Below are 12,035 nucleotides of genomic sequence, written 5' to 3'. Positions count from 1 at the left end.
ACCAACCCTAAGAAGACGAGGACCCCGAAGACAATGACCCTGAAGACGAGGACCCTGAAGACCACCCCGAAGAAGACGAGGACCCTGAAGACCACCCCGAAGAAGACGAGGACCCTGAAGACCACCCCGAAGAAGACGAGGACCCCGAAGACGAGGACCCAGAAGACCAACCCGAAGAAGACGAGGACCCCGAAGACGAGGACCCCCGAAGACGACGACCCTGAAGACCACCCCGAAGAAGACCAAGAAGATGACCCTGAAGAAGTTGACCAAGAAGACAAAGAAGAGAAGACAAGCACCAAGATACAGAAAAACAAGAGACAGAAAACCAAGAAGCAGAAATACAAGAAGCTGCAGAACAAAAAGCGGAAGAACATTAAGCATAAGACTAAAAATCAGAGCAAAAGATAATATCTAAATTATAAGCAGAAGATGACTAAGCAGTGTATGGGGGTGAGTCCGTTCCTCCTCGTGGTGCCCCTGGAAAAGACCTGCTGCTGCAGGCCAAACTGAACGCGGACAAATCCTGTTGTAAATCTTTTGTGACGGGCAGAACGAAAGGTGTAATGTCCAACCTTTTATAGATAACAACTACAGGAATGCCTGTCACAAATAAGAATATGATGAAGAAGAAGAATATGAAGAAGATGAAGAAGTAGAATATGAAGAATGTAAAAAAAAGAATAATACGAAGAAGGTGAAGAAGAAGAAGGTGAAGAAGAAGTGGATGAAAAAGATGCTGAGGATGATGAAGGAGAAAGTGTGGGAGAAGTAAAAAAGAAGGTGAAGAGCATGGAAGTAGTGAAACATAAATATCTGACAAAATATAAAAATACTTAACATAGTTAATATTTCCGTAACTCAGAACATAATAAAAAAATATTAATTCCTGCTATTCCATTTGACTGGGCTAAACCTCTATGCCTTTATTGTCTCCCCCACCTCCCCCAATACATTCTACATTATTCTTAGTTGTTTTCCTTCATGTAGAAATAACCTACAAGGAAAGAAAGGGTTTATTTTAATTCCGATATTTATGTCCCATTGACTTGCATTGGTTTCCGGTATCGGAATCGGCGATATCCGATACTTTTTCGGTATCGGTCCGATCCAATCCGATCCGATATTTCCCGATATCGGAAGGTATCGCTCAACACTAGCCATAATACAAATTCTAACAGTCTATTCAGTAGGACTATCAGCTGTGTATCCACCTGACTTCTGCACAACACAACTGATGGTCCCAACCCCATTTATAAGGCAAGAAATCCCACTTATTAAACCTGACAGGGCACACCTGTGAAGTGAAAACCATTTCCGATGACTACCTCTTGAAGCTCTTCAAGAGAATGCCAAGAGTGTGCAAAGCAGTCATCAAAGCAAAAGGTGGCTACTTTGAAGAACCTAGAATATAAGACATATTTTCAGTTGTTTCACACTTTTTTGTTAAGTATATAATTCCACATGTGTTAATTCATAGTTTTGATGCCTTCAGTGTGAATGTACAATTTTCATAGTCCTGAAAATACAGAAAAATCTTTAAATGAAAAGGTGTGTCCAAACTTTTGGTCTGTACTGTATGCGAAATGCATACTCCCAGACAGAAGTTGTCGAATGGGCACTGCCTTTCTCCATACAAGCCCACTAGATGGCATCTGCCCAGGAGTATGCATATTGCATACATCACTGCTGTTCCCAGCTCAGAAACCAGCGAATCCTTGCAGTGCACAGTGCGGGCGCTGGGGGTATTCAAAAATCTGCAGACACCGAATGACTGCAGACTTTTCATTTTAGACCAGACAACCCATTTAAGTTAGTAGAAATAGGTGGATGGCTTATACACTCTTAATCAAAAATAACTAAGTACCTCACTTTTTTACACTTGTAACAAAAGTGGAATTCATAAATTGCAAATGACTGTTGCATATGAGTTTAGCCTTTTCATAACTGCTTCAAATAAAATGACATCATATGGTTCACGAGGAGCCAATAGGTTATGTTAAAATGTCATCATTTTTTAAACTGTACGTTAAACACTGAAAAAAGAATGAAACGCCAGAGTTGCTATATTTGGGTAATCGCAATTACTTAAAAATATACTGTAAAATGTGATCAAAATGTCATATGTACCATAAAACGTTATCAATGGAAACTACAGCTCAGAGTAAAATATTACTCCTACCCTGCTCCATGGACAAAAAAATGAAAGTTAAAAGGAAGGAAGTTATAGAGTAGAGGGAGCTGATCAGATCGATAACCAGTAAAACCTGCATCTTATTCCTTGATCTTTCCGGTGCTTGTATGTATACGAGTCCAGTGGGTGGTCCTACTCAGTGATTGACAGTCTTCCCTGTGACTGTGCATGCAGAGATAACAGATTTCACTGAATACGATACAAGTCATTCTGAATTTTTTCTAACAAACTTCTATATCATTCTGCTCCGCTTCTCTATCTCTGTGCCATGCTACCCACAGATCGAGCGGCATGAACAACATGACAGGTTCCCTATCAAGGTCTCAGAAAATGAGGACACAAAAAACATTTTTATTACAAGGTTCAAGACTTTTTTAACCAGTACAATTTAATAAAAAAAACCTTATAGGTTAATTGTTATCATTGAAATTGTACTGACCTGACTGAACCCGTAAAAAGAAAATCCAGAAAACAATGGAGGAATTTCATTTCTTCCCAGCATTTTGCCACATGGAGTTTCTCATTTTTCACTACATTATATGGTAAATGAATGTTGTCATTCAAAACTGCAACTCGTTCCGCAAAAAAAAAAAAAAAATTATGTAGATGCAAAAATTAAAAGTTATCGCTCTTGGAGCAAGAGGAGAAAAAAAACAAAACCAAGTGCTTGGGTCCTAAAAGGGTTAAACTCAAAATGCCAGATTCTTGAGTTAGTGGAATCCATTATAGTGGATTGTCATAGACAAAGTGTACTTGGGTGTGGACAGGCCTTTGCTTATCTCAATTCATGAAGGTAACCTTTAGTGATATCTTGAGTGTCTTCCCCTGGAGCTATGAACTTACAGTGCTGGGAGGACTTCTGTCTGGTGCCCACAAAACAATTGAGTGTTTCTTTTCCTTGGCTTTGGCTCACAGCGGTGTTTTTTTGTCTATTCTCATCATCAGGTGGAGAGTCTGACTCTGACAGACGTGGAAGCATTTCTAGCCCAAGCCTTGTGCCTTTCTGGGACATCTGCACTACAGCTCCGTAGCCTCCAGGTATAGACACAACATAAACCCTATATAGTATTTATTTTAACCTCATGTTGAACTTTGAAGCAGGGCTCCTCGTTGCCTTTAGACACCTCCTGCCTTTTTTTCTTCCTTACCACAATTATCATATTTTCTTCATAGACCATTGTCATGCTCTTCCATGTCTTTTCAATGTTAATTCAGGACTAGATATAAATAAACAGTGTATACTCACCTCCTGCAGCAGCGCTGTCCCAGTGAAGTCCACATCGCAGCTCTCGATGTGTCTCATGCAGGTGTGCTGTCAACGAGCGGCCGCTAATCAGCTGCAGCCTTTACTATTTTGTCAGAGCAGATGACCACCCTGCCGGACTGTGTTGAGCTGCAGCCGCTCTTCAGCCACTCATTGCCTGGAGTCTGCACAAATCACATCACTCTCCTGGAACACCGGCACAGACATCACTGGATCAGCGCTATTGCAGAAGGTGAGTATATACGGTTTTATTTGATATGGGGTCCTGACTTGATTAAGCTGTAGTATAGAAACCCATAAAGTGGTTTTCCATAACTCAGACAACCCCTACTAAATCCCTGTGTTTCCCCCAAGTAAAATAAAATAATAACAGCTAATACTCCCCTCTGGTGTCGGCGCTGTTCCAGCAGTGTCACCACTATCTCTCCTGGGCCTCGCGTGGCATTGTTGTGTCTTGTGAGCCCTGTGGCCAATCAGTGCTGACTTCACTCTCCTCTCCTTCGCAGCAGGGCTCACATGACACAATAATGCCACACAAGTTCCGGGAGAGCCAGTGCTGACACTGTTGGAATGGTGTCGACACCGGAGGTTAGTATAGCTGTTAATATTTTACAGGGGTAAATTATGGAGATTGAGAAGGGATTGTCAAAGTAGTGGACAACCCCGCAAAAGGGGTGAATACGTATGCACATGACAATTTTTAGTTATTTGATCCCATAAATTTAATTTATGCCTAGATTTTTCTCACATCATTTCACCAACTTTGACTATTTAGTGCTGATGCATCACACACAAATCTGATTACAAAAATAATGAACATAGGTTGTAATGTAAAAAATAGGTAAAAAGCCAAGGGGGGTGAATACTTTTGCAAGTCATTGTACAATTTTCATGAAGCGAGGGTTCCTGAGATTACTTGTTCCAGGTAATCGTAGTGTTAATGCAACCTAAATTGTGTAAAACCGAAAAGATATACACAAAGGCTTAAAACACTTGTCATCTGACATTCTAAGCAAATTGCCAGTGTTCTAGCGTTCAATGGTTCTCCACATCTCTAGTAACAGAAGTCTCTGATCAGTGGCCTCGTGGCTCGTGTGCTGTATGTAGCAGCCAATGGTCACAGACATCACTAAATCTAATCAATTGTCTATGACATGTCAGAAGAATATTCTGGCCAAAATGTTGGAAATAAAAAAGATTAGTACACTCAGTATGAAACAGTGACATGACTATGACTACGTGTTTCCAGACGTAATAATGATGTACACTAGATCGCTTATAGTATATACTGTCTCTGGCTGACATCAACGTGGCCTTAGAAAATCATCAGATTCCTCCACTTGTCTGTGAATTGTATGAGGGTCTGGTATGCCACTGTAGAAAAAACTCTTAAAGGACAAGTTTTGTGAAAATCTACATGGCGTCTGGTAAATTGCAAGCTATACAATGAGTGTAAGCAATATGTCTGAATATCAAAAGGTGGTAGTAGTGCCAGCTTATTGTGACAATACAAGGTGATCAGATGGCTGGAGAGCTCATTGACTATATATGCCCTTTTGTGCAGACACCATACACATTTTGTTGAAAAGTAATTGAGATGTAAATTAGGGAATGCACATACCTGTGTATACAGATAAGTGACTGGACCTACCTGCTCCAGAGCCCACCTCTTTACTGCTCGTTGACTTCAGTGAGGGTGTATTGCTCCCCGAGTTTGCACAGTGTCATACCTGATTACCTTCTACTAATTTTGAGTATTACGGGCTGTACCTTTATGTGTCCATATCCACTACCTGCTGACACCTAACGGTTTCGATAAAACTGCAAAAGTTTAATTTCCTCTACTCTATAGTTTGGGTATGTGTACTTATACATCTGTATAAAGATGTACGGCATGTTTTTTGCATTATAATGCTATCCCATCTGTAATGCAGCGGTGTTCACACAGTGCGGTAAAGAGGCAGTGACCCAGGTTAGTCCAACTTAAAAAGTCCTTTTTTAGGCAACTCACAACTAAAAGGCACACGTTATCCTCCGGATAGCAGCCGGATCGTGCAGACAGTCCTTAATACTCTGTTGCTGTGGGTGTGTCGGTGGCTTTGTTTCCTCTGGCCTGTATTCAGTCTCACAGACCTGTACTGCAGAGCGCTCCTACTGACAAACCTAAACTTTACTGCAGGTTTAATTGAAAACCCGGACTGGAGGCAGAGACCCATTCTACTACCGATCCTACAGATCTCTCCAAAAATAAAAGCCCATATCAGGTCTTCCTAAATCTGACTTGGTCAAATTTCTTGACCAGGTCCAATGTTACTTTTATTTTGCCCTGCAACCACATCTGTGTCTGTGATTACAATGTACTCCAGTGCCTCTATGCGCATCCTCGGGGATACTACTATTGTTATACATACCAGCCCTCGCATTTGATTCCCCTTACTGTCTCACACATCCTATAATAGGGAGATGTGAAGCCATCCGTAACATTTAACCATAGTTTTAATTTTATCTCCTATATCAATAGTACACCTGAAAATAAATAACTTTGTAATCTGTCAGTTCATGCTTAATATCGGAATGAGATGGGTGATTGCAGTTGGTGCTTATAAAATTCTCTGGAAAGAGGAGGAGGCAGATATATTTTGCTATAAAGGGGTATTCCCATCTCCAAGAACCTATCCCAATATGTAGCAGGTGTAATAATAATAATATTAGCAAATATCTCCAATTAGAAATGTAGTATAGTTCTTCTGATTCGCGGTGTCACTTACCCCATGTGCAGGGCATTGCAGTAGCTTAAGTATCCATCGTTTCATGATGTCATGTCACCTACCGGGAACAGCAGCGATTCTGGAAAGACGCTGCTTCAGGAGGTGAATATACATAGATTTGTATTGATTAAGCTGGGGTTATCTAGTAGCAGACAACCCCTTTGTAACAATGCTAAGAGCTACAGTTATGCCATGACAGATATACATCTTAAAGCACTAATCCCACGTTTTTTTGTTTTTTTCTCAGCTCTGGAGTGGTGCTTCCCTAACTGTAATTTTATACTTACTAGCCGCCGTCTTCACCTTTTATCGCCGCCCCTCCGGTCCTGTTGCGCCATCATGGGACTGCAACTTCTGACTGACTGGAAGTCAGAAGTAACGGTCACAAGCTCTCAGTGCAAGTCTATGAGAGGAGAACCAGAACAAGGCTCTCATTGACTTGCATTGGAAATTGACCTCCGCGCAGCTCCAGCAAACACTGGAGCGAGCTGGCGGATCACAAACTTCTAGAGACCGAACTGAGCGGCGGTGACAGAAGGTGAATACGGTGGCAGGTAAGTATAAGAGTAGGGACAGGGACCTCAGACTTAAGGCACTACTCCAGCCGTAAAATAAAAACAAAATGCTGGCTTTTGTATTTATTTATGTACTTAAAGGGAAGGTGTCAGCAGGTTTTTGCTATGTAATCTGACAGCAGCATGAGTTAGGGACAGAGACCCTGATTCCAGCGATGTATCACCTATAGTTTACAGAGTGCAGCAATTATGATAGAATCACAGTTTTTTCTGTTGCAGATCTAGCAGAGCTCAGTTGTGGAGCTGCTTATAACCTGACCCACACCACAGCATTTTGTGTACATTGTATAGTGACATAGAGTTGCTAATCAGTGCTGGGGCCTGGATGGACTAGGATGCACAAGGTCAGTTGTCCTGTAGTGATCATATCCTGCTGATAAAACTCCTTTTGGATTGAAATAGCAACGCACAGCGCAGGAAGTGACACATCACTGGAATCAGGGTCTCTGCTCCTACATGATTCTGCTCTCGGATTACATAGCAAAAACCTGGTGACAGATTCCCTTTAAGCTCATAACTGAAAGATAGAGTATATCATACTTTCCCCATTTCTAGCAGTCAGTGGTCAGTGAAGAATACTAGTTCTTATGTGATGGACTCCAGACTTGGGCCAGACAGTTTGATGGACTACGTGTTTACTTAGCAGCTTAGTAGCATACATGTCACATGAATATCTACAACCAATATTTACTTTTGTTTTCCTATTGTGAATACATTAATGGAAATGTGACATTCTCCACCCTCCTCCTTTCCACCCTTATGCATTGAAATTGCTCTTGAAATAAAGCAGCTGCGACTAGTTTCTATTCTGGAAGATGGTAACATCAATTTATTTAATGCTTTGATTTCATTTATTGCTGAAGGTATTAATAATGAATATTTTTATTGTTCCCAGATAATTGTAAAAGTATATTTCCTCTATATTTATATACACAACCTTAGAGGATAGCTATCACCAAATAATGACCTATAGCTTAAAGGGAACTCGTCATCAGGATTTTATACCCCAAATTAATGCCACATATATAGAAATGCTTTAACCCCTTCACGACCTATGACGTATGTGTACGTCATAGGTCGCGTCCCTGCACTCCATGGAAGCTCCGGCGTTGAGCCCGCGTGTTTATCTGATCAGCTGTCATGTGCCCCTAAAAGAAGAGGGTGGAATCGCGATCCACCCGCTGTTGTTAACATGTTAAATGCCGCTGTCAATGTCCGACAGCAGCATTTAACATGGCCGCGCTGGAAGTGCATCATAAGACACATGATCGCAGGGCACCGATGGGTTGGCATGACAACCCGGGGTCTGCAGGAGACCCCTGCGGTTGTCATAGCTGATCTGCTATGAGCACCACTCAGTGGCCAGCGCTCATAGCAGATGAGCATTTCTTCTACACATAGCAGGGCTGAAGCTCTGCAAAATGCAGCGCAAGCGATCAGATCACATCTTCATATGTCCCATGGAGACTATTGAAGCAAGTAAAAAGTAGAAAAAAAGGGTTTTCAAAATATTAAAAAAAATTAAGAAAAAAATAAAAGTTCAAGTCACCCCCATTTTGCTCCATTCAAAATTCAACAATAAAAAAAACACATATCTTTGGTATCAGCGCATTCAGAATCGCTAGATCTATCAATATATAAAATTTTTTAATCAGATCGGTAAACGGTGTAATGAGAAAAAGAGTCAAAATGGCAGAATTATGTTTTTTGGTCGCCAAAACATTGCAATAACGACGATCAAAAGATCGTATCTACCCCAAAATGGTATCAATAAAAACGATAGCTTGGCTCACCAAAAACAACCCTCACCCATCCCCAGATCCCGAAAAATGGAGACGTTATGGGTCTCTGAAAATGGCGTTATTTTTTTTTTTTTTTTTAACAAACTTTGGATTTTTTTTCACCACTTAATTAAAAAATAACATACATGTTTGATATCTACAAACTCATAATAACCTGGAGAATCATAATGGCTGGTCAGTTTTAACATTTAGTGAACGTGGTAAAAAAACTAAACAATTATGGAATTGCACTTTTTTTGCAATTTCAACGCACTTTGAATAATTTTTTTCCCATTTTCCAGTACACGATATGGTAAAATCTATGATGTTGTTCAAATGTACAACTCGTTTTTCAAAAAAACAAGTCCTTACACGGCCATATTGAACAAAAAAATAAAAAAGTTATGGCTCTGGAAAGAAGGGGAGCAAAAAAAAAACGAAAAAAATGAAAAATCCCATGGTTGCAAAGGGGTTAATTCTGAAAAAATCCTTACTGTGTTTGTTGAAATCTGTTTTGCTATTTTAGAGAAATCCAACGCGGAAACGTTTTCTATTGAGTTGCAGTGGGGTGGATCAATGTTCTCCTGCTCTGTCCCTCCCCTCCTGCCTCCTGTCTCTGACACATTACCCTTAGTTCAGTGACTCGCTTTCCCTCCGAGACTTCTCACCAGCGCCATCTAGTGCCTGGGGCAGGACGTGCAGCAAGGGCCTCCTGACAAGACCTAATGAATTGATCTGTGCATGTGCTGCCCCATCACAACCAACACTGGCGAGAGACCTCAGTAGGGAAAGCAGGTCACTGAGATAAGTCGAGGGAGGCAAGAGAGCTGCCAGTGCTTTTCACTAAAATGAAGTTAAAGGGGTATTCCCATCTCCAAGATCCTATCCCAATATGTAGTAGGTGTAATAATAATAATAATATTAGCATATACCTCCAATTAAAAATGTAGTATAGTTTTTCTCATTCACTATGTCTTTCCTCATGTGTAGGCATTGCAGGACCTTAGGTATCCATGGTTACGACCACTAGCAACTAGCTAACTAGCTGTCACTTTATATCCTTGACAGCCTTCTCCTTATTACAGTGCATAGGCAGAAAGCTGTCAGTCAGGACCTCCATCTTCAGGGAGACCCTGCATATCAGTGTTACACTGAAGTCATTTACTGCACAGGCCGTGAGTTTTACAAACCTGCTGAAATCAGCTTGTCTTACACTAATTTATGGGCTGGGCTGGTTTGGTTACGGAGTGTAAAAGGATGGCCCACCTTTGATCCTGTGCTTAACAATCTGTGATAAACTTTTAGGCCAAGCTCTTATGAACATGTGAATTCTCAGGCCAGTCAAGTCTGCAAGTGTATACATGGTCATTTGTCACAAGTGAAACTGTATGGCCACGGCCCCACTCTCAGTATTTGGTCAGTATTCAGTCAGTATTTTTTCCCACGAATGGGCGCTAAAACCAGGTGAGGAACAATCAGAGAAAAGGTATAATAGAAACAAGTCACCAATTCTGCATTTATCACCCACTCTTGGTTTTGGCTCCCACTCCTGAGAAAAAATACTGACCGAATAGTGATGGTGAGGACGTGGCCTTTGGATGAGTTTAGTACGTGCCTCAAATTTCCGTTCACGTGAATTGACCCATGAAGTCACATTGCCCGGTCTGCTCACAGTATCGGGGCCAGCTTGGATATGAGTCTTTTCTGTCTCTGCAGTGTAACAGTGGCCTGTGATTATCCAGGACTGCTCAGCTCAATAGACATGATCTCAGCATCACTGGAATATCACACTGCGTGTCTGAAACTGCCAATGAGTCCGGACTCCTAATGATGGCATCCACCTACAGCAACTCTACAGGAGATATTCTGTCCATTGCACAGGGCAAAAACTTAAGAGATGAATGACCGCAACCAAAAAAGTAATGACGCTTCCGCATTTTACATAAAGCGAGATGCCCTGGAGATAATGTAGATCCATGTTCTGACCGAGGGAAACAGGAGAAAGCTTGCTGTGTCAATCGGCCTCTCACATCCACTCATACTTGCTCAATTCTAAAGTCATAAAAAAGTGGAAGTTGTAGTCAAGAAAATACAATACTACAAAGATGCCACATTCATAGACTATTGAGACTGTGATAATTAAGAGAAAACTTGTTGTCAAACCGTTTAAAGAAGTTGTCACCTATGCAGCCCCTTGCTGATCACTGGGGGTCCAAGTGCCAGGCCCTATCAACCCTAATATCAAAGCTTTAGAAGAGTGCAGGGCTTGGCTATTCCCATAAACAACCTGCGCACCTCCGCTCTATTCAGGAAAGGGTCATAAATCCCCATTTGTGAGATTTTAAAGACTTAATCTTTAGATCACTGGGGATCCAAGGGGTCGGATAGGACCTCCAGGGATCAGCAAGTTATCTCCTATACCATGTATAGGGCATAACTTTTTTTCGAGGGAGGGGAGGAAATAACCCTTTAATAAAAACTGTTATATTTGTGTGATACACAAAAAAAAGAGTAACAAACTAACATAGTGCTTACATGGCTGCAGCATTGATTGACCACCTCTGTATGACATACCATTAAAGGGATATTCCAATTATAGCAAATTATCACCTAGTGGATAAGTGAAAACTGTGTTAGTCCATCTGCTGGAAACGACATTATAGCTAGAACAGGGATCCTGTTTCCTCATGCAGAGTGGCAAGGCATTAGCTTGACTCACACTCTCTCATAGTCTTGTGAACAGTTGAAAATGGAGAACATGGAACTCCTGATCAGACGATCGGTGTGGGTCCCCTACCTATGTAACAGTTACCACCTATCCAGGGAAAAGATTATGATCGGCTATAAATTGGAAAAAACTTTTAAGTTGTTGACTTTAAGATCCTTGAAATCCTAAGATTTTGTACAACTCTATTGATTTATGAATGGATCACAGCTCTATGATACAACCTTTAGAAGACTATCTAATGATCTGTTTACATAACATCTGAGAGAAACCTTATTCAGAAGCCTAAGTATCACGATACATACAGCGACCATGTTACATGGACGTCAAAATGAGGTATTATTCAGATGGTTTTACAGTTGTTATACACTGGGTGCACATTTATTAGGCAATTAGTATTTTTTCTGATTCATTTTTATTATTGAACAACTCCAGTGCTGTCGGTCAGCCAAAAGGTTAATAAACATGAATATTTAAGAAAGTAATAGTGAGGTTTTGTCTTTCTTATGAGAATATCTGTGTGCGCATCATTATTTGACAACTATTAGTGTGCAGAATTATTATGCAGCTAAATGAAAAACGTACTTTTTTCCATTAATTGTTTATTTTCATCTTTTTCATCTGTTACAGTGAGGATTATAACCAAACTACTCAAAATGTACAAAAATGCATTTCTGACATTTCAAACAAAAATACCATTGACCAACATATCCTCCTTTCTCATCAAT

The 12,035-nt window shown here is 40.7% G+C and overlaps 1 protein-coding gene across 2 annotated transcripts in view; it reads left to right on the top strand.

Annotated features, from left to right (window-relative positions):
• Nucleotides 1-12,035, top strand: part of FAM120B (family with sequence similarity 120 member B) — a 235,630-nt gene that overhangs the window by 81,869 nt on the left and 141,726 nt on the right. For both annotated transcript variants that reach the window (XM_073672809.1, XM_073672808.1), the window contains exon 6: nucleotides 3,140-3,232. In XM_073672809.1, the coding sequence (XP_073528910.1) occupies nucleotides 3,140-3,232 (93 nt within the window). The remainder of the gene's footprint in view (nucleotides 1-3,139; nucleotides 3,233-12,035) is intronic.

Source organism: Phyllobates terribilis, unplaced genomic scaffold, assembly GCF_046119375.1.
Source record: "Phyllobates terribilis strain yellow unplaced genomic scaffold, ASM4611937v1 Scaffold_3__8_contigs__length_932513732, whole genome shotgun sequence".
Classification (NCBI taxonomy): Eukaryota; Metazoa; Chordata; class Amphibia; order Anura; family Dendrobatidae; genus Phyllobates; species Phyllobates terribilis.
The sequence above is the reverse complement of the archived record's forward strand: the minus strand, read 5'-3'. Positions and strand labels throughout refer to the sequence as shown.